This window comes from Miscanthus floridulus, chromosome 18 (genome assembly GCF_019320115.1).
Source record: "Miscanthus floridulus cultivar M001 chromosome 18, ASM1932011v1, whole genome shotgun sequence".
NCBI lineage: Eukaryota > Viridiplantae > Streptophyta > Magnoliopsida > Poales > Poaceae > Miscanthus > Miscanthus floridulus.
In genome coordinates this window covers 133,049,298-133,072,176 of record NC_089597.1, presented here as the reverse complement: position 1 = coordinate 133,072,176, position 22,879 = coordinate 133,049,298, and the positions used below count along the sequence as shown (strand labels likewise).

The following is a 22,879-nucleotide window of genomic DNA, read 5'->3' as shown; positions in this document are numbered from 1 at the left end:
GAATATGCACAGTGTATCCTATAAAAGGCACAAATTGGTGGTGGTCTTCTTATTGCTACATATGAGTTGCAGTTACGTACTACATCTTCAAGTATGTATCTGCTAATGTAAAATAGATCCCATTATCTCATATCTTTAAGATCAGTAAACTGATTCTTAACAGAACTGATGCCGGGCACACCAGGTGCTCATGAAGAAGCTCGGCATTTCCCAAGATGACAACATGACGCCTGAGGAAAACCTGCAGCACTACATCAGCCTCTTCAAAGGACCCCTCTCTGACATGGTGATCAAGGCCTTAGTTGCCCTCTGTGGGCTCTCTGATGACGCCGCCCCACGCCCTGTGTCGGCCTAGCTGGTCCTTCGCTGATCAACCTTGGGATGAATCAGTTCTACGATGACACAAAGCAGCTGCCAAATCTTGAGCTGGAATGTACGAGGCCTCAACGATGGCGTGAGGCGTGACTTCGTGAATTTAACTGTTCACGAAACAAAGTGCACCATAGTTTGTCTGCAGGAAACGAAATTACAGAACATCGACCAAGCTGTGATAGCTCGCACTCTCGGACCTAAATTCCTTAATAACTTTGCCTTCCTACCGGCCTCGCAAACAAGGAGTGGGATCCTCCTGGCCGCATCAGAGGATTATTTTTTGATCTCAGACGCCTCGACCACCTTGAACACAGTCACAGCCAAGGTCACTATGAGGGCTGATGCATCAACCTGGTGGATCACCGTTGTCTACGGACCATAATCCGATGCGGACAAACTCCTCTTCCTGCAAGAACTAAAAGACCTAGCAGCAGCCGACCGCGAACGTTGGCTCATTGTGGGAGATTTCAACCTCATTTACCAGACCACGGATAAAAACAACTCCAACCTCAACATGAGACTCATGGGCTCGTTCAGAGAAACGATTGATGCTTTGCACCTAAAAGAACTAAGGCTAAATGGAAGGAGATTCACATGGAGTAATGGTCAGAACAGCCCAACCTTAACAAGGATTGATAGATTCTTCTGCACACCTGATTGGGAGATGTTATTCCCCTCCTGCTATCTTCACTCCCTGCCGTCCACCATGTCTGACCATACTCCTTTGCTGCTACAAGGAGAGCTGAATTGAACTCCGTCCAATTTTTTCCGTTTCGAAAATTTCTGGACAAACATGGAGGGCTTCCATCAAACTGTCCAGACGTCCTAAAACAAACCCGTCAGCTCATCCCGGCCCCTCAGGCGGCTGCACATCAAAATGCCCTGCACCGCCAAAGCCATCAAGCAATGGAAAAGAACAAAAATTGGTGATACTGCTTTGCAATTGGCCATTGTCAAAGAGCTAATTCTTCGCCTAGAAACGGCTCAGGAAGACAGAGCCCTCAGTCTAGATGAAACTGACCTCCTTAGGCACCTCAAAACAAGATCAATTGGTCTTGCGCTCATTGAAAAATCAAGAATGCGTCAACGCTCCCGGTTAACCAACCTCCGTTTAGGAGATGCAAATACTAAATTCTTCCAGCTAAGGGCAAATGCAAGATCGAGGAAAAACTACATCCAGTGCCTTCAAAGGGGAAATGAAATTCTCTTCACCCAAGAGGACAAGGAAAAAGAGGTCACGGAGCACTTCAAGCAACATCTTGGATCGACCATAAATAGGCTGTCCGCCTTCAACTGGAGTTCCTTGGGCTATCAACACCATGACCTGTCGGCCCTTGAAGCCCCGTTCACACAGGAGGAGATCAAACAGACCATTGACTCAATGCCGAGCGACAAAGCACCTGGACCGGATGGGTTCACAGAAGCATTTTTCAAGAAATGTTGGGATATTATCCGCTTTGACCTCCGCCGCCTTCAATCAATTATACAACATGAATAGCCAGAACCTAGACCTTCTAAATTCGGCCAACATCATTCTCATCCCAAAAAAGCCAGATGCCATCAAAGTTAGCGACTACAGGCCGATTAGCTTGATTCATAGCATTGCAAAAATCTTCTCCAAGCTGCTCGCTAACAGATTGACACCGCTCCTGGATGACATCGTCTCCAACTGCCAAAGTGCATTTATCAAACGGAGGTGCATATAGGACAACTTTCTCTATGTACAAAATACGGTGAAGAGATTGCAAAAACTAAAAATCCTGGCACTTTTCATGAAACTGGACGTCCAAAAGGCCTTCGACACTATCAATTGGAGCTACCTCCTCGAGGTCCTTCGTGCCTTGGGATTTGGGGAAAGATGGAGACAATGGATGTCAATGCTCTTCGGCACGGCGTCCTCAAGAGCCATGATAAACGGCCAGCTGGGAGATAGTTTCATGCATAGGCGAGGGGTGCGGCAAGGAGACCCCCTCTCACCCTTGCTTTTTATTTTAGCCATCGATCCTCTACAGCGTATCCTTGACATGGCTTCTACTAATGGAATCCTCACGCCCCTGCCGCTGGCTTCGATGAAACTTAGAACTTCACTTTACGCGGATGACGCGGCAATCTTCATCACCTCGAATCGGGATGATCTACTGGCGGTTAAAAGCATCCTAGAAACCTTTGGCAAGGCAACATGCCTAGTTACCAATTTTGACAAGAGCTCCATCCACCCCATCCGCTGTGAAGGTATAGACTTTCAGCATGTTCTTGAACCTTTCCCAGGCACTTGTAAAGACTTCCCTTGCCGCTACCTTGGTCTACAGCTACACACGAGGGCACTACAAAAGATACATGTATAGCCTCTTATTGAGAAAATCGGGCAGCGCCTACCAGGTTGGAAAGGGCGATTTCTAAACCGCGCAAGGAGACTCACCTTAGTTACCTCAGTGTTATCCTCTATCCCGACCTACCGTATGACTGTCTTTCCCATTGCTGTCTGGGCAAGAAAGCAGATAGACAAGATCCGGCGCTCCTTCCTTTGGAAAGGGGATGATAATGCAAATGGCGGACATTGCCTGGTCAACTGGCTGACTGTCTGCAAACCTAAAGACCTTGGAGGACTCGGGGTGATTGATCTTGTTAAGTTCAGCAGGGCACTGCGGCTGAGATGTTTATGGCATGAATGGACAGCAGCTGACAAGCCATGGATGGACACTGTCGTCCCATGTAATGAAACAGACCGCCTCCTCTTCAATGCCTCTACTGTCATATCCATCGGCAACGACAAAAAGACCAAATTCTGGCACCACAGTTGGTTGGATAGCGAGGCGCCCAAAAACTTAGCACCTCACCTCTTTGAACTGGTAAGAATGAAAAACAAAACGATGCATCAAGAGCTAAGCCAAGATGCTTGGATACAAACTTTGTGGAGGAAAATCACTACGTCGTCTCATTTGCAAGAATTCGTCTCGCTCTGGATACGTATCCAGGATTTTCAGCCGCAGCCGGATATAGAAGATCAAATCACTTGGAAATGGACCAACAATGGGCAATACACCACTAAGTCGCCCTATCACGCTCAATTCTTTGGTTCCTACAGGAGGTACAGGGCCAAAATCATCTGGCGTGCACGAGCGGAGAACAAGTGCAAAGTGTTCGCTTGGATTCTTGTCCAAAACAAGCTGCTAACAGCAGACAATCTCGCTCTTAGGGGATGGCCTCACCAAGATAACTGCATTCTCTGTAATAGCCCGCTTGAGACAGGTCTGCACCTTTGCCTGGACTGCCCCTTTGCTCAGGAGGTATGGTCTACAGTTGCAGCCAGAGAAAACTTCGGCAACCTCCAGCAAGCCCTTCAAACTTAGGCGGACACCTTAATTGAATGGTGGGAGTTCAATGGAATAGCTATTCATATCATGTGGAATTTGTAGAAGGAACGTAATCGCCGAATTTTTTACAATAATTGCTCCACAGCACTCCAAGTGGCCGGGCCAACCAAAGATGATCTAGTGCAATATAGAAGGGCTTTCACAACACCTAGTCATTAGACTCTACTGCCGGGCTAAAGCTCCCCTGTATATAGTTTGCCTCCACAGTTTGGATGTATGTTTGCTTGCCCCTTTTGGCCCTAGTGCCACTCTGTACATATAACTCCTCTTTATCTCCTTAATGAATGGCATACTTCAAAAAAAAAAGTCTCACTTTTAACTGAAGGCAAATAATAATAAAGCAAAGCTCTGTCTTGTGTGTGATATTGTAACGAAGAAAATGCGTGCAGTGAATTCAGATTTTAAACATCGGAATTTGGACAAGTATACCAACCTAAAGCACGTCCCATAAGTAGCTGTTCCTGGACAACCTGAAAGATGGAAACTTGAATTCTTCAGTCTGGACAGAATGCTGGACATGAAAAATGCAGGTATCAAACATCCTAGATCACTTGAACCTCTAATACCATTAATGGTGATATATACACAGCCTGTTCGGCAGGCCGTAAACGATCGTGGATTATTTACTGCTGGCTGATTTGGTGTGAGAGAAAAACACTGTTCCAGCTTATAATCCACGATCGTATACGAGCAAACGAACAGGCTGACAATAGACCGTTTAGTAGTAGGTAAAATCTTCGCAAACACATGAGAGCTGACAGATAATATACAGTTATCACTGAAATCTATTTGTACGGGGGTACACCACCTAGTAGTAGAACCAACCATTGAGTTGTGTCAAAAAGTGATGAGGAGTTTTGCAATGTGCCCCTGTTTTGTAAAACCTTGTGAACCCTCAGTTTTTTGTGGCTGCCAAAGCCACCTCAATGAAATGAGGTGGGGACAACTCTCCCCCTGACTGTCATGAAATAATTAGTGCTATAAGGGAGAATTTGCAGTTTCTTTATGAGGTCGATGAACAGTCCCTCCGATATATGTTGTTTAGAACATTAACATGATTTACAAGGTGAAATTTTGAGAAAGAGTTTCTATAAAGATATAACATCTCAACAAAGGGTGACTACATAATTTTGAAAGTTTTTTATGAAGAGTCTAATACCATCTATACTGAGAAGTAAATATCGGAAAAAGTTTGATTGAGAGATTATAAAACATGTATACTCGTAAACATGATTAAATTCTTAGGCGTAGTTCTTGTACAAGGTAATTCTCGCTTAGAAATACTCTAGAAACAAGAAAGTTGTTGACACCCTTTGCTCGGGGAGAGCAGAGTCAAATATACTACTTCTCTGTTTCGCAAAAAAAAAAGGTACTACTTCTCTCTGTTGTAAGAAAAGATGCTTCTCTCTCTCAGTCTGAACTCCCCAGAATAAAAGACATGTAGGGTGGGCCAGCAATTTGTGAAATCAATCTGTTATAGAGTCCAGGCCTCAGTTGTTGTTGGGCTTTTCAGCACCTGTAGTGCGCCCAGTTCTCTATCTCATAATATTCTCGTTGGCAATTGGCAAACCCTGGATTGCTGAAAAAAAAAAATTAGCAAACCCTACACGGAGACATCCGGTAAACTCGGGTATCGACGCCTAACCGGGTGGGAGGCGGCAGCCGCTATCCACAAGCGTCGTGTCCTCTTGCGTAACCAAGCTGGTCTCTTCTTCCTCTCCGCAACCGCGCCGCCGCCGCCGCCGCCGCCCCTGCCCCCGCCCCCCCCCCCCCCCCCCCCCCGGCAGCCGCTATCCACAAGCGTCGTGTCCTCTTGCGTAACCAACAAGCCAACCCCCCCCCCCCCCCCCCCCCCCCCCATGTACACACTTAAACGTCGTTGTTGATGATTTATTGATAATATTGGGGATTACCTGCTCGTTCTCCAATTCAACCTCATCACCGTCTCCAGTCTCCCAATCCCTAAAGGCCAGGGGAACTCTAATCAGTTGAGATTTAGCGGAACTCCAATCGTCCCATTGGTTGATATTTGAGGAGTAGGGGATGCATTCTTCCGATTCGGATCAACCCACCCACGGCGGCAATGGCGAAGGCTCTGATGGCCAAATGCCAGGCTCGGTCCTCCTCGATTTCACGACCTGCATCGACGAGCGGCGGAACGGCACCACCGCCTACTCCAGGACGAGGGACGGCCACAGGATACAGGTCACCTTCTGGTCTGCCCTCCCGCCGCTCGTCTCCTATTTCTCTATCTACTCCCCTGATCTGGACCCCTCCGCCTTCCCCAGGGAGCCCGTCGTCATAGCCACGGAGGAAGACCTTGTCCTCCTCCGCGTGGTCCTGGGCCTTCGATCCGCCATTTTGGAGCCCGACAGGTTTGAGTACTTCATCTACCAGGCCGGTGGGGTGCCGTCGCTCCATTCGATCAAACGCCCTGGCCCCTCCCGCTCCTTTGGTGATTATCATGTTGGCCTCCTGCGTTGCCATCCCAAACTCGACCACAGTGATGGAAAATCCCGCCACCGCTGGAAACGCAGTGACGATGACGGTCACTTCTACATCATCGCTGCACTCGGTTACTCAATGGTACCTGGATGTTATGACCTCCACACCTTCGATTCCCGGACCAAAGTTTGGGACACCAAAACGGCCTTGCTGCGTGGACAGCAAGAAAGGGGCGAACATTCATCCCATGTGAACAGCAAGGTCATTGTCATTGGAGGAGAAGCGGGCACCATGGGCTGGGTTGATCTCTGGCAGGGTATACTTTTCTGCGATGTCCTCAACAAAGAGCCTGAGATCCGCTACGTCTCATTGCCAGCTCCCCTCAATCCTGACATAAGTATGCAGGGCTGCCCAAGGACATCCCGGGACATCGCTGTCATCAAAGGTCTCATCAGGTATGTTGAGTTCCAACACCATATTTTACCGGGTTCAGTCGTCAACGGGAACTACATCGCAAATGGCTGGACAGTCTCTACATGGAGCAGGAAGGCTACTACTGATCCTTTTGAGGAGGACCATTGGCAGCAGGACTGCAGGGTTCATGCTTCGCAGATCGCTGCCAAAAACAGCCCAATGGGTTTTGAATTGCTGCCTAAGTTTTTTGATGATCAGGGGACACCTCTGCCAACTTTGGAGAGACTCCACACAGGCCATCCTACGCTTAGCTTGCATGATGACAATGTTGTTTACCTCATGTCCAAGATCAACTACCGGGACACCAAAGCGTGGGTGCTTGCTGTTGACATCAGAAACAGGACACTACAAGGAGCTGCCAAGTTTGTTCTGCGGAGAACCCTTGGCATGAGTTTCGCCTATATGTGCAGTTGGATTGGCATACATGTGCGTATTGCTTCAGGTTATTTTACTTTACCATTACATATTTAGTTGTGTAAGAACCTCTCCATGACACTGTTGGCAATATACTCTTTACATATCATTATACCATCCTATCATATAATTTATTTAGATTCTACTGTCCTATCATTTTAGATGCTTGTCCTGTGTCCTTGTTGGGGGGCTTAATAACTGTTCAAGAACAATATGTATAACAGAGGTGTTATTATAAAATTAAGGGGCAAGCTTGGATCTGACAGTGATGGCGCGTCCAGAATTTGACACTGATTTTTTTTTTTAAAAAAAAAGGAGTTTTGCCTCTGCTTTTAAGAAAGCATAGTAACAATTTGACACTGTCTTTCAAGATGAAAAGTTTCCTGTCTCTGCTCTAGAGCAATAAAATAGCCACATAATGGATACAATTGTTATGCTTCTACAGAAAGAGGACATCACATGGGTGTCATGGCATTCTAGAACTAAAATTGGTTGATATTAGCATAGTAAGAACAGGCTGAACTTTTGTAGTGATCTTGGATAGAAATGCAAGGGACACAATAAGTTGTCTTTCTACTAGGGCCTGTACAACGCACATACGTTTACAGGCGCTGCTGGGCAGTTTCTAACATTCTATCGATCCCAGGCGCTTGGGGACGGAGTCGCTACTTTGCCTGGTGGCCGATGCTTGCAGCGGTCTCGCGTGATCCTGTGGAGTCGGGCACTTGAGGGAAATCTGCTGCCCACAGACCTAACGACTAACTGATGGCAGTTGAGATTAGTAATAAGTAAATTAATCAGTAGCTCGGAAAGGCAATTTAGCTAGATCTAAACCAAACACGAATGAATCCTCTGCAATGCATTCGTGAACCAAACAGAAAAACAAAAGACAACCAGCTTCCCTTTACATCAAATTCAGAGCTCCATCATGTGAGGTTGGTGAGCTTCAGCTTCTTCTCTAGTGGGACTGTGGGATGATAGATTGGAGATGCACCGGGAATCCGGGATCCAAGGGTCAGGCGGCTAGCTTGCCCCAAGACCAGGCCATCACTCCCTATCAGGTGCTTTCCACGGGCACCAGGAGCTATCATTTCTGGTCCCTGAGATCTGCACTGGGAATTTGGGAATTGGAATAGGAGGGGTGAGGAAGTGAACCATGAAGTTACATGACCAAGTACATCAGTAGATTAGGTGAAGTGTCTACAGTTTGCATTGGAGAATTTGACACTAACTTTTGAGATCAAAAGTTTCCTGTTAGGTGCTGATAGCCTGCTACATACAGAATTTTTCACTGATTTTCGAGATTGAAAGTTTCCTGTCTCTGCTCTAGAGCAATAGAATAGCCACATAGTGGATAGAATATATGAAAAAAACATTAAAATTGCTTGATAGTAGCATAGCAATAACAGGCTGAATTTTAGTAGTGTTCTTGGATAGAAGTACAAGGGAGGTGATACTGTTACTAAGTTGTCTTTCCATTGGTTGCATTCCCCTTAACTAAAATGTTGGCTATTTTGATAGGTGCAGGTACAAAGGGTAACCTGAATTGATCAGAGATGCCAAATGCCAGGGTTCTTTCTCAAGAAGCAATCTGAAATCCCTTGAATTCATTTTCTATCCTGTGATGATAGCAGAAGCACTATGATACTAGTTTGGAGTCCCTTCGATTGATTTGGTAGCCTGGGATGGTGAACAAAACCACCATGATGCTGAGGGTGAAGGAGCAGGTGTGGAATCTGTACTTGGGGTTGATATGGAGTCTGTTCCCATGTCTCACCATCTCTACTATGGTAGCATTTTGCAGGAGATGGGTGAATGTCCGTGTTTGCGCGAGTTATTTTACGGTTTTGAATTGGTATCTTGGTGCTTGTTGAGGGAGATTATTTCAAGTGTTGTTTGCTGTTTGATATATTTCAACTGTAGTATTGTGCCTTGTTAAGTTACTATATATTACTATATAAGCCAGATCTAGAACATGTTTACCAATGTTCTCATCCCATTTTGTCTTGGATCAGAGTGGATAAAGTTACAATTTGTATGATCCCTGATTTTGTCATGTTTGCTTTGGATGAAGTCGATGCTGCATTTTTAGATGTCGTGATAATGAACGATTGTAAGATTGTCCCTTACCTTGTCCACTGTTGTTGCTGGCGAAGACGATGAGGGCCACAGAGGGTAACCTGGAACAGTGGTCTCCCTTCGTCTCGCCTAGTTCTTGTCAGGAAGGAGCACCTCAGTTTCACAAGGACTACACTGACAGCAATATGAAATGATATTATTGGTGTATAATGCATCAAGATCAGATTAGGTTTGCGCTAATGGTTCATGTGTTTGCGTGATTAAGTGTTCCATGAGATTAGATAATTGAAAATCGACGAACGTATACAATGTTTGCTAGCGAATAATAACGAGGCATTGGGACTCGGTTGTCACTAGTAAGTGCAATCATCCAATTGAAGCTTAGGGCGAGATGATTACACAAAAATAGACACCAAACATTTACAGAATCGCATTGAAGCAACAAGCAGAGTCTCAATATTTACCTCAACCCCTATATGAGCAGAGGCTACACCCACAGGTAAAAATGGCAATGGGTAATTACCCGCTGGGTATGTGTTACCCATACCCTTACCCATGAGAAAATATTTTACCCGCTAATTTACCCATACCCATGCATGGGTAAGAGTTTTTTCTCATACCCTTACCCATGCGGGTAACGGGTAACCCGTGGGTTATCCTTACCCATGATTCCAAGAATGTTTGCAAAGAAAAATTACATGTTTTAATATCAGGCTCCCAATTTTAGCCAAAGCATCACAAATCAATAATAAAATCATCAAACGTACAAGCTACATGAACACCTGATCAAATAATCTAATAGATAAATCCATCATTACTAGATAACAAGTGACCAATTTCACATGATTCTAGCATATTGAATCGGGTTCAATTTACCCATGGGTTAACGGGTACGGGCAATGCAGTCACATACCCTTACTGGCTTTACCCGTTGGGTAAGGCTTTTTTCCCGTTATCTTACCCATGGGTAAAAAAATAGCCATACCCTTGCCCTAATGAGGTAATTACCCATCGGGTTTCGGGTTTTGGGTAAAAATTGCCATCTTTACCCACAGCATCTGAAATTGCAGCTGTGACCTGTCACCTGTGTGGCTATGTCACGAATGTGGGGAGTTGAATTGGTAGTTGACCTGCGTGAGCAGGGCTCGAAAGCTCCAAAACTACTTTTATTATACAAGTACTCCTACATGGCACTTTATCTTATTTCTCTTTCATTTTCCACGAATACGCAGTAGTAATAGAAGGGTCATTATTGCAGACGCATGCTTGTAATAATTGTCAAAACAGCAATTGAAAGAACACTCACATTGGGTGCCAACCTGCGGAGATTGAGGAAGCCGAAGGAGGAGAAGCTGGTGCTCATGACTGCCTGCCCAAATTCCGGCCACCGGCATGGAGTTGATCGCCTCATCAAACAATAATTCACCAAGTTCAGCAAAACGAGATCGCCTTCCTGCTGGTTCCGGCCGATGGACCCCGTCTTGGCTCACACCACACGGACACCGCTGCCCTTCCGCGGTGGCTTCCATGAACGCACCTCTGCGTGGACGTAGCTAGTACAGGGGGCTGCAAATGAGTTGGCTGGACAAGCTGCCTGCCTTTTTTTCTTCTTCGATTTGGAAGGAAATCGAAAAGAATAGAGTTTTAACGGGACGAACGAGATACCCGCCGAGAGGTTGCTGAGGCGCTAGGTGCCGTACGTGCCCGGCGGCGTCCTGTTGCTGCCGTCCTCTGCGGACCGGGCCGGCGAGGAGATCCCGGGTGGCGGGTAGACCGCGGAGCAGTACTTCGGCGATCAGTGGATCGAACCGCCGTGCCGTGCGCATAGCCCAGCTCTCTTCGGATGAGGATGAACCGGCCGGTGGCCGGGCCGGTGAGGGGGAGAGGACGCGGTGCCGTCGTCGAAGCTTTCTTGCCGTGTAAGAAAGTAGGTAGTAGTCGAGTATGATAGGAGTATACTTCTCCTCCTGCTGCTAAGTAGGACCAGTACTCCGTAACAGTAATAGTAATATAATAAATAAATAATAAAGGAGTATAAAAGGAATCTCTCGGCTGTATGTATACTATATAATCCAGCGACCGATTCCCCGGACGAGGACTAATCTAATCCAGTTACGACCTCTGAGTGACATGATAGTCCAATTTGGAAACGGCACATGCATTCCGCTGGTGATAGTGAAAGCTCACGGCCGCCAGATCGTTCGCCACCCACCGCACTACCTTTCCAGCGGCGTTCTTGCCGCCGGCCATGGCGACCCAAAACCTCACCGAGCAAACTGTGATAGTGATGACCTCGCCGGCGAGCACAAGCATCCACGCACTGTGCATGCGACTTCCTATACCTATGTCCGAAAATTAATTAATTCGATTGTCTTAATTTGGGGAGCCCCAACCGATAATATAATCAACCCCGAAACATGGATCTTCTCAGGTGAATTTGAACTTGAAGGGGACGAGGATGATAGATACCTGTCCAGGCAGCGCGCGCTTCCGGATCGGATCGGATCCCCCCGACGACAGCGCGCCTCGAGCAGGACGGAAGCCCCGGCCGGCTCGCGCTCTGTGTCTCCCGCGGCGTTGGCAAATCGATTTGTAGGCTGTGTGCTCCGCCCGCCGTACGTGTTGGACGATGATGGCAGCGGGCGCCTCTCCAGCAGCAAGAAACGCTGCGACGGCGATGACGAGCAGGAGGACGACCGCCGGACTCCTCCATGACGTGCTAGGGCAGCAAAGGCGAGGATGGATCGGAGGAGGGGAAATACCGGCCCGCTGACGAGGAATGCTTGCTGGGTCGTCGTCCTCGTCAATGGGTACGACGGCGTCGTGTATATATATATATATATATATATATATATATATATATATATATATATATATATATATATGGAGAGGCTATTCAGTAGCCGGCTACAAAATAAGTTATTCTGTAGCCACCTCCATTTACCATAATTTTATACACTAATTTACGATAATGTTAATACATATTTACGATAGTTGGGTTACTATAACACATGGAGATATTTACCGTAACGTTATAATAAACCACTTAGTAAATTAACATAGTAATTATCGTAACTCAAAGTGGCTACATAATAAGTTATTTTGTAGCCAGCTACAGGATAGTAGTTCTATATATATATATATATATATATACAATAAATAATATTTGAATCTCAGAATATCAACTTATCAAGTAGGAGTATTCTAGAAGGGATGGATGGAGTATTCGATCTGCAGGCAGGCGGTGTACGTACCCTATGGCTTCTTAGCCCTCGTTGTTTTCTCAGTCGCCGCGTTGGGCAAATGGTTTCTGCAGCTGATAAGTCGGCTTATACTGTTTTGTTGTAAGAAAAAAATATTATATCATAACTGATAAACCGGTTTGATAAGTTCAAGCAAACCAAGCGTATATTTATTTTATTATTTTGTCAATCAAATCTCATACGCCGGATAAGAATTGACGTACACACCACAGTCACCCCTTGATGATGTCGTCCTCGCGCTGCAGTGTCACCGTACCGTACCAAATGTGTATATATATAGGATTATATACAAATTAAACGCCTGTATGTACTGTATATGATATTTTACAAGATCTGCCCTCACAAATAAACCTTGCAAGTATCAGCCTCACGTCCAATTTATTGCAATGTTCATTATTGTCAATTGGACTGCTGGAGTTGATCCAGCCAGGCTCAAAAAACAATGAATCCTTATTTATGCACTTTTCCTAAGGAACAGTCGCCTAAAATCAGGCTTTCGTGCCGACGACTTGTGTTACTTGTTAATTGTTTTTACGTCGATTTAGATCAAAATTTTGTAATCGCCTCACTATAGAAAAAAAATTGTTTATTGTTAATTGTCTTTGAATTGTATATTGTTAATTGTCTTTGTGTGAATTTAGATCATAATCTGGTACCGTTAGATCTTCATCTCAAAGCTCACCACTGTCGCCTGAATAGTAAACCTCTTATTTATGTATACACATTACACTGCTGTACTGTGTTCACTGTTGTACGGTGTACCACCTAACACATTACACTGATGTACTGTGTTCACTATTGTACGGTGTACCATAACATGATTATTAGCGCTGCTTGCACATACTTACTGTATTTTCTGCGAAGCTGGTTAATTAGCTAGGCGATCCACACTACGACCTTTTATTTATTATTAATCTGCTTGAGTGCGTGTCGTCATACCTATGTAAGAACAAAAAAGAATAAAGGATGCGTGACACGAATAGTTTTAATCTGGTCATATCATGAAATTCCTTCTCGTCTACGTACGTTTTCCATCGGTCTTTGGTCAAACCAACAATATCTAGACAAATAATACTTATTGCAGCTTGCTAGCTCTCCAGCCGCACACGTGACTGATCGAGATTGAGTTTTGATTGGGTCAAGTGTTAAGTCGTCCTCCCGAGTACTACTGCCTCCTTTCCCAAAATTAAATAATGTAATTCCAGGTTTAAATTAAATCTTACAATGTTAATAGAAAACATTATCAATATTTCCATCTCCAAATTAATTAGGTTTATTATGAAAACATTAATCCATACTTATTACACATCATAAAGATTAGTATTTTTTCACATATCTATTAGTCAAACTTGAGATGGATTAAAAGTGACAATCACATTATTTTTATGACGGATCGAGTAGAAGACAAAAAGAAAAAAAAAAGCCAAGTGGCGCAGCTGAAATTAATTCTTTAAACAGGTAAATTTAGGTTGATTAAAGGATGGCAGGCACAGGAACGCATTATTATTAGGTGGATCGGAGAGGTTTCTTTCTTCTCTCAGTCCTTATCGTGTTGTTGACACTTAAATTTGGCACTTCATGGTTAACTAATTAAAAGTGTGTGGCTTTGTTGGAAATATATGAAGCTCTAACAATTCTGTTGGTTTGAGATGAAGTTCAGATGTCTTATGATCATGTCCACGTGATCAAACAGGAGCTTGTGCTATTTAGAACGTACATGCTTGACAAAAGTCAGATTGAATTTGGAAGATTAGACAGAGAAAGCAAAATATAACTGAAGTTGCTGCCTTACGTTCATATTGGGTCGGTTCGGTTCTAATTTTCTGCACCAGCTGTGGGCTGTGGCTATAAATGTCCATGCAGCCCGAGGCACGACGGCACGGCACGAATGCCACTTTTTTAGCCCGACACAAGCACGGCCCGGCCCGGTGACGTGCGGGCCCGGGCTGACCCGGCCCGGTACAGCAGGCTGTGCCTGGGCCGTACCCTAGGCCCGTGGGCTGGCACGGCACGGCCTGGCTTTTTAGGATCGGCCTGACAGCGGCCCGCCACCCCCTCTCCCACACGGCCCAAGGCGACGGCCCAGCTGCTCTCCACCTCCCCCTCTCCCCCACGGCCCAAGGCGATGGCCCAGCTGCTCTCCGCCTCCCCATTCGTATATAAGCGGCGCCGGCTCCCTCTCCCCTCCCTCACTAAACCCTAAATCATTCGGTCATCTGATTCCCCACCCAGGCACACACACGCGCTGCTGAAAGCCCTAGTTTGGTTTTAGCTAATTGATAAAACCTTAGTACTGACATCTAAGCTAAGTGTGTGGATTAGATGAGGTTGGTACAATCCAAGTGATAGAGCTATGGAGATGATCAAGATGGTGGTATGACCATGGTGATCAAGTGCTCAGGCTTAGAAAAGAAGAAAGAGAAAAACAAAAGGCTCAAGGCAAAGGTATAAGTGGTAGGAGCCATTTTGTTTTGGTGATCAAGACACTTAGTGAGTGCGATCACATTTAGGATTGATAGCCGTACTATTAAGAGGGGTGAAACTCGTATCGAAATACGGTTATCAAAGTGCCACTAGATGCTCTAACTCATGTCATATGCATTTAGGATCTAGTGGAGAACTATCACCCTTGAAAATATTTGTTAAAACATGCTAACACACGTTCACAAAATGATACACTTGGTGGTTGGCACATTTGAGCAAGGGTGGAGAAGTTGATAAAGAAAAGGAGATGTTTCTCACTGTGAAACAGTGACCGGACGTAGGTCACAGGGTGACCAGACTCACCCTCTTCGCGTACGGTCAGTGTTGTGTAGAGGAGGCGCGCTGACGGGCTCTGACCAGACGCTAGCGTGAGAAGTGATCGGACTCAGGCTGAACACTATTTAGCATCCGGTCCTGCTAACGTGGCGGCACGCAGAGAAGAGGAGGAGGAGCAGACGCACCGGAGCGTCCGGTCAAGAAAAACTGACTCTGGAACCTTACTGGAAGTGACCGGACTCAGGTGTTGCAGCATCCGGTCATCTTCACCGTGGAGAGTCTGGTTACAACTTAAGTGCACAGATGACCGTTGAGATCGGGGGATTAGCTTTTGAAGCTGGGGACACGTGGCAAAAATCTGAGGACCGGACGCTGGGGTCCTACGTCCGGTCAATCCAACTGGCGCATCCGATGGCCTCAATTTTTCAGTGGACAGAGAGCTAACGACTCTATTTAGTTGTTGGGTCTCTATAAAAGCGTGGTGGCCAGCTCTTGCTCACTCTCTTGGCTCTCTAACTTGTTGATACACCTTATGATCATACTCCCACGCCTCCCACTCATCTAGCTTGTGATTTGATCATCCAAAGTGAGATTGGGAGTGATCCAAGTGCATTTGCATTGTGTTTGAGCATCTAGTGGCACTTGGGATCGTGTTGGCTGTGGGTTTTCTTGTTACTCTTGGTGGTTGCCGCCACCTAGATGGCTTGGAGCAGCAGAGGAGCTTCGGCACGAGTCGATGATTGTTCGTGGCTGGCTCCGGTGATTGTGAGGGGTCTTGTGCCTTCCCCGGCGGAGCATCAAAAGGTAACTCTAGTAGATTTCTCGTGTCATTGAGTTACCTCACTTGTGGGTAGGTTCTTGCGGTGTCCAATTGTGTGGATGAGGTTCGTGTAACACCTCTTAGCCGCCGAACCACCAAGTATTGGTCGACACAATGGGGACTAGCGTGCCGACAAGCACGTGAACCTCGGGAGAAAAATTGATTGTCTCTTATCCTTTGGTATTCTCCCGGTGATTGAATTGTTATTCATCTTATGATTGGTTCACTCCTCTACGTGACGGTATAATCACCTTTACTTACTCATTTACATTATCGCAAACTAGTTGTAGCAAGCTCTTTAGTATAGCTAGAATTGAGAGCTTGCTTTGTAGCTTAAGTTCATCTAGTGGAGCTCTTTAGTATAGCAAGTTTGAGAGCTCTTAGTGAATAGCAACTTAACTCTTGTGTGTGCCTAGTGATTATAGCAATTAGAATTGTTTGGATAGGTGGCTTGCAACTCTAGTAGAGCTAGAGCAAAATTGCGTTACGCCATTTGTGATACTAATCAAATTGCTCTAGTGATCTTGTAGATTTTTAAATAGGCTATTCACCCCCCTCAAGCCATATTAGGACCTTTCAGCCGCTCTGCCCTCTCGAGTCGCTCTCACTCTCGCATCGCCGTCTCTGGTGACCTCCCCCGACTCCGGTGACCTCGATTCGATTCGCTTGTCGCCGTCGAGCTGCTCCCTTTTCCTTCTCCCTGATACCCTCCCTCTCCCCGTCTCCCTCTCCCTCTCTCCCCTTGACCCCTCTAGATCTTGGTGATTATGTGAGTTCTTGTTACTGTTTTCCCTCCACCGCCGCTCGCCGTCCTTGCTAACGGTGTGTCGTCTTCTCTTGGGGCCGTCATCTTCTCTAGCACCGGGCTTCGGTTGCGCAAGTAAACCCTAACCCTAACCCTCTTCTTCTATCTTGATCTGTCTAACTATTTCTGATTCTGTCTGTTCCTCTTCCTCCTTCATCTCTTTGCATAGGTCGGTAGCCGATGCTTCGTCCTCTAGGTGTGGCATAGAGCGAGCAAGGCGGCCACTTGCACCGTTGAGGAACATGGCTAGAGAGGCCATGGCTGATGATGATGGCGTCCTTCCGCCAGGCCTGGCCCCTGAGGGCGAGAACAACGACGACACCCGTGATGACACTACTGCGTTGTTCGGTATCGATCTCGGAGACGGCTATGCTCCGATCGATCTGGACGGCGGCGGTGCTGAAGGGACGATGGCGACTGGGACCACGGTCGGCTCCACCAACTCTACTCCATCTGTTGCTGGTACTGGTACCTCTGTTGGTAAGCGTAAATCTACTGTGTGGGCTGATTTTGATGAGATCTATGAGACTGTGAATGGAGTTAAGATTTGCACTAAAGCTACCTGTAAAATATGTAAGAGTACTTTGTCTGCTAGATCTAGTGCTAGCACTGGTCACTTGAAGAGGCACTAGAAATCTTGTAAACAAAAAACTGATCAACGTGCTAGGGTTCAATCTAGGCTTGCTTACAATCCTGATGATTCTGTGCATAACTGGGACTATAAACCTGATGTTGCTAGATCTGAGTTGTGTCACTTGATTGCTAGGCTTGATCTGCCGTTAGGTATCGGTGAGACAGAGGCCTAGGAGGAGTACATTGTTCATGCTCATAACCCTAGGTTTGTTAAGGTTTCGAGATAGACCACTACTAGAGATCTTAGTAAGCTATTTACTGAACGTCGTAATATGCTTAAGAATCATATGTTGTCTATTGTTTTCTCTGTTGCACTGACTTCAGACATTTGGTCTGGTAATGCTAAGGAAGACTTCATTAGTGTTGTTGCTCATTATGTCAGTGTTGATTGGGAGTTACAGAAAAAGGTTATTAGTTTTAGGTTGATTGAGGTGAAACATATCGGTGAAAAAATTGCTGAAAAAATTACTTGTGTGATTGAGGAGTATGGTCTGATTGATAAAGTTTTCTCTATAACTTTAGACAATGCTTCTTCTAATGCTAGGGCTATGAGTACTTTGACACCTCTGTTTGCTAGTTATTTGGGTGCTGATCCTTCACCTGAGCCTGCAGATCCTTCTAAGGCTAAGTATAGTCTTGTGCATCAACGTTGTGCTTGTCATATTATTAATCTGATTGTAAAATCTAGTTTAAAGCGGTTCAAACCTTGCTTAGAAGATTTAAGATCTGCTATTAACTTCTTGAATTCCTCTAATCAAAGAATTGCTATGTTCAAAAACTACTGTACTGCTTAAGGTGTTAGACCTAGAAAGTTTGGCTTAGATATGGATATTAGATGGAATGCTACATATCTTATGCTTAAACACTTGGTTCCATATAAGAATATTTTTTTCTGTATTCATTAATGCCAATTATGGGTCACAATTGTTGTCTGCAAGGCATTGGCATATAGCTGAGAAGATATTAGAGTTCCTAAAAATATTTTATGAAAGCACTGTTGTTCTTTCTGGTGTTTATTATCCAACTAGTCCACTTATTCTGCACCATCTTCTTGATATTGCTTCACATTTGCATGCAAGTGAAAAAGATCAAAATTTAATGTCTATTGCATATCCTATAAAGCTTAAATTCCTTAAATACTGACAGGACATACCTCTGTTATATTTATTTGCATTCATTCTTGATCCTAGAGCTAAGATGAGAGGTCTATTTAATGTTCTGCAATTACTTAAAGAGTACACTGGTTGTGATTACAGTTCATATTATGCTGATGTGAGAACTAAAATTTATAAGTTGTTTAACAAATATGAGAGAAAGTTTGGTGCAGCTAGGTCTCAAAGGGCTACACGGTCTGCAAGCCATACAGGTAAAAGAAAATAGGCATGGGGAAGGATCTTTGGAGGCCCTGGATCTGGTGTTGTTGGTCCTTCCCCTACCTCTGCCCCCACTTCATCTACATCTGGTTCTGTTATGTGTGAGCTCACAGTTTATGTTGACAGTGACAACGTCACTGCATATGAGAATGATTTTGATTTACTGCTCTGGTGGCATGACCACAAGCTAACATATCCAATCCTATCTATCATGGCTAGAGATATTATATCAGTTTCTGTTTCTACTGTCTCTTCAGAATCATGTTTCAGCTTTATAGGAAGGATCATTGAGGAGCGGCGACGACGTTTGTTGCCTGAAACTGTGGAGATGCTGACTTGCATAAAAGATTGGGAGTTAGGAGAAAGAAGGTTACAGTATGCTGTTGACAACCAAGAGTTGGAGGATTCATTCAAGAATTTATATCTCGATGAAGATGAAGCTAGTACATCTAGGGGTGCTGCTGCTGGTGCATCTGGGGGTGCTACTGTTGCATCTAGGGGTGCTACTACTGGTACATCTAGGGGTGTTGCTGCTGGTACATCTTGGGGTGTTGCTGGTTGAGACTAGGGGTGCTGCTGCTGGTACATCTTGAGAGTTGAGAGTTGAGAGTGTAATCTGTAACTGTAATCTATATCTATTTTCTGTGAGACTTGAGACCTTTGAACATGTTTAAGACTTAATTAAGAGCTGTGCTGCACTCTTTTTCCCTTTCTAGGGTTTCTCACAAGGGTGAGTTTTACCTAGAAAGATTTTTAATGAGGCAGCATTACACAAACAACTCAGTTATCTTAATTGTCTCTCTTGTGTCTTTTGTTTTGTTGGATTTGGTTATTTGGAGTTGAGTTCAGTTTTGATTTGTGAATGTGAAATTTGGTAAGTGATCTGATTAAGTAACTGTGAATGTGAACTTAGAACTTATAATCTGTGCTTGTGATCTGATTGAGAATGTTATATTTGCTAAGTGCTGTATGAGATGAATTTTTTTAGGTGATTTAAGGGGACCGCGCTGTGGGCTGGCACGGCCCGCAGAATTGGCCATGCTCAACAGGCCGGCACGGCCTGACTACCGGCCCATAGGGCCGTGCCTAGGCCGTAGAGCAAGCACGGTGCACGATTCGACACGGCCCGAGCAGCCCGTGTGCCGTGCCGGCCCGAACCCCAGCGGGCCGGGCTCGGGCCAGGCCGGCCCGATGGCCATATATAGCTGTGGCTGCTAGTTCCTTGGCTTGATGAACAATATTTCCTTGTTACTTTTTGCCACAGTAGCCAGCAGCACAGCAGAAACAAAGTGCTTCCGAACAGGCCCATTATGGACTTGTTAGGCCTGCTTGTTTGGCTTCCAATTCAACCAAAATCATAGCATGCTTGCCACAATCACGGCTTGCCAAAGTTATGGCAAAAAACATAGATATGCATCTGGTTGAGTACCATAACATATGTGTGCATTTGCCAAAATCAATGCTTACCATGATTTCGGTTTGGCAAGAATTGAAAGTCAACCAAGCAGGCCCATTGCCTATCAACATTTTCGTGTGGCCCTGTGGTTCATGTGGTGCAGCGTTGACTGTCCATACCGGTGACTGTTGAAAGGCAATATACTAGCTCCTCCATTCTAAATTTTGATATGTGCTTAGATATGCATTATGTCAAGATACATAGTAAAAATAATATATCTAGAAAAACAAGCAATGTATCTAAAAGGACAAAACATCTTATATAGAATGGAGGGAGTAGCGGGTAATAAAGTGCTTGTTTAACATAAAGGAGATCTAATGGCTAAGCTAAACAAAATATATTAAGGGGTCCTAGCTAGACTGGTTTATCCTGATGCGTGTCAGTATACTGTCACATTGAGGCGCTATTTTGTTTTCTATATGAGGTTATTAATTACTCCTACCGTTTTAATTTATTCTTTTCAGAATAGCTTGATCAACTGCAACAACAACTAAATAGAACCTCAACAGGCGTGTGACGCCCCTACCATTGGACATAGGCGGCTGCTGGTGTCGTGTGCCGCGATTGTCTGCATCCGGCCGTTCCATACTGGGCTTAGGCGAACACATGTTCTTTTCCGGGCCTTTATTCAATACAAGTCCAGTTGACCCCCGCGGATCGAGCCGCGACCCCAGCTACTCCCAGGCCGAACGAACGAGGCCTTCCCTGGTTCGTCCTTTTCTTCCTATATCTATAACTATAACAGTAAAGAGGCAAACTTTTGACCTATTTTTTTCGTCCACCTCTTCCTAACTAACTCCACGAATATAAAAACTATCTTTGTTAGTTTGTCTACAACCCTCCTATTTTATATAACACTAGCAAAAGTGCCTGTGCGTTGCAACGGGAGGAAAGTTATAACGTCATCCAAAGCCTTGACATCTATGTGTTGCTTTGTCTTGAAAGCTATAGTTTTTTATTTACATCATTATATTTTCATTGCACTTGGCATTATGCTACAAAAACCTATATAATTGCGGAACGGAGTGGAGAACTAAAGCAGATGGCGTGAGAATATAGTAGGCGGAAATTTTGGCTCTTTAATATTAGGTACTCCTTCCGTCCGACAAAGAATATCATTATCACTTCCTAAGAAGTCGATCATTTTTATCTTTAACCAATTATATAAAAAAATATTACTACTTATATTTCATAATTAGTATCATTATATAAATTGTGGAATATATTTTCAAAATAAATTTATTTAGTGATACAAATGTTGCTAATATTTTCTATAAAGATAGTCAAATTTTAGAAAGTTTGACCGGCACACATCCCATAACATCATTCTTTTAGGACGGAGGGAGTATAGATTTATTGCATGTGGAGGATTGAGGTGAGTTTCTACGGGCGCGTTTGGTTCGTGCCGCTGCATGTGGCTCCGCCATTGCGGCTGCGCCAAATCTATGGCGAACGATTCATCTGTGGCACCTTCGGCAGCCTGGCATAAAAAACGGACAACAACATGGTGGCGAGGCCGTGGCATGACGTGAGTTCGGCAGTGAACGAAACGCGCGCCGAACCTTGGGTGTGGAAGCTGCGGCGTGGCGTGGCAAGTTGCGGTAGCCAACCAAATGCGCTCCACAGGCGACAGTCATGGGTCCGAGTCACATATGATGTCCGGAGTTTTAACTTTTTATTTCTCGTGAGATATTTATTTAATTTTTAATAATATAATAATATAATATATATATTATATAGGGTCTATTTTTTCTACTCCCGAGAGTAGTTACTTTCATCTTCAATAAATCATATTGTGTATATGTGCATACTAATTTATCAGTTTAAGTATGCTTAGATACTCAATTTAAGATACTTTAAATCTTAGTACGCGATTTTTTTTCAAAAGAGCCCATACTTTTTAATATTACTAAAATACCACTGCAGTAGTATATAAAAAAAATATAACCATATACTATATGTATACTTAGACATATATATTACCATATATGGTTTAGTATGATCATATACTCTGTCTACATATACTTTATCGGGCCATAGACGCCATAAACCTAGATATATAGACATGGTTCCTACTCCCTAGTAGTTACTCCCTCTTAATCACGCGTACGTACGTCCGGTGGACATCCCCGCTCACGTTTGACCGCGGTGGCAGGCTGCTTAGCGGGTTGAAAAAAAGTTGACCCAGCCCGTTACACTAGTACAGACAGGCTTTACTCCCGGTTGAGAAACCCCTTCAATCCCGATTTCCCAACCGGGAGCACGAATCCAAGACTAAAGGGTCCTTTCTTTAGTCCCGGTTTCTCGTCCGGGACTCAAGGTGGTTGGTAAGACCAATCGGGACTAAAGAGGCCTCCCGACCTGGCCACGTGGGGCGGTCCTTTTTTTTCTTTTTTTGTTTCTATTTTCAATTGATGATTCCTTTTGGTTTTCGAATAGGTTTTCGAATACGCATTCTACGCTGCTAGTAATATACGTATTCTACACGTTTATAATGTTCGAATATTTTGTACAAACTAAAGTATAAAACTAACGTATATATTACATGCATATACATATATTGTATATTATTTTATGTACATATAATATGTATATATATATATATTATAAA

The 22,879-nt window shown here is 44.6% G+C and overlaps 1 protein-coding gene and 1 long non-coding RNA gene across 12 annotated transcripts; one reads left to right on the top strand and one right to left on the bottom strand.

Moving 5' to 3' along the window:
• The first annotated feature begins 5,614 nt into the window (after positions 1-5,614).
• Positions 5,615-9,065, top strand: LOC136522100 (uncharacterized). 5 transcript variants are annotated; one of them, XM_066515888.1, is made up of 3 exons: positions 5,615-5,951; positions 6,035-7,107; positions 8,601-9,065. In XM_066515888.1, exons 1-3 carry the CDS (start codon positions 5,830-5,832, stop codon positions 8,627-8,629), a joined length of 1,224 nt encoding a protein of 407 aa, XP_066371985.1. In that variant the 5' UTR covers positions 5,615-5,829; the 3' UTR covers positions 8,630-9,065. The 5 variants fall into 5 exon arrangements, with proteins under 5 accessions (XP_066371985.1, XP_066371984.1, XP_066371983.1 ...); XM_066515887.1 differs by having other exon boundaries at positions 5,615-7,091; positions 8,607-9,065; XM_066515886.1 differs by having other exon boundaries at positions 5,615-7,091.
• LOC136522101 (uncharacterized) lies at positions 7,598-11,949 on the bottom strand. Of its 7 annotated transcripts, none has more exons than XR_010775790.1 (5): positions 11,628-11,949; positions 10,824-11,500; positions 10,465-10,748; positions 9,210-9,327; positions 7,598-8,191 (listed from the first exon to the last, which is right to left on the bottom strand). It is a non-coding gene; the product is annotated as an uncharacterized lncRNA (long non-coding RNA). The 7 variants fall into 7 exon arrangements; XR_010775788.1 differs by having other exon boundaries at positions 10,465-10,739; XR_010775789.1 differs by having other exon boundaries at positions 10,465-10,724.
• Between the last annotated feature and the right edge of the window lie 10,930 nt (positions 11,950-22,879).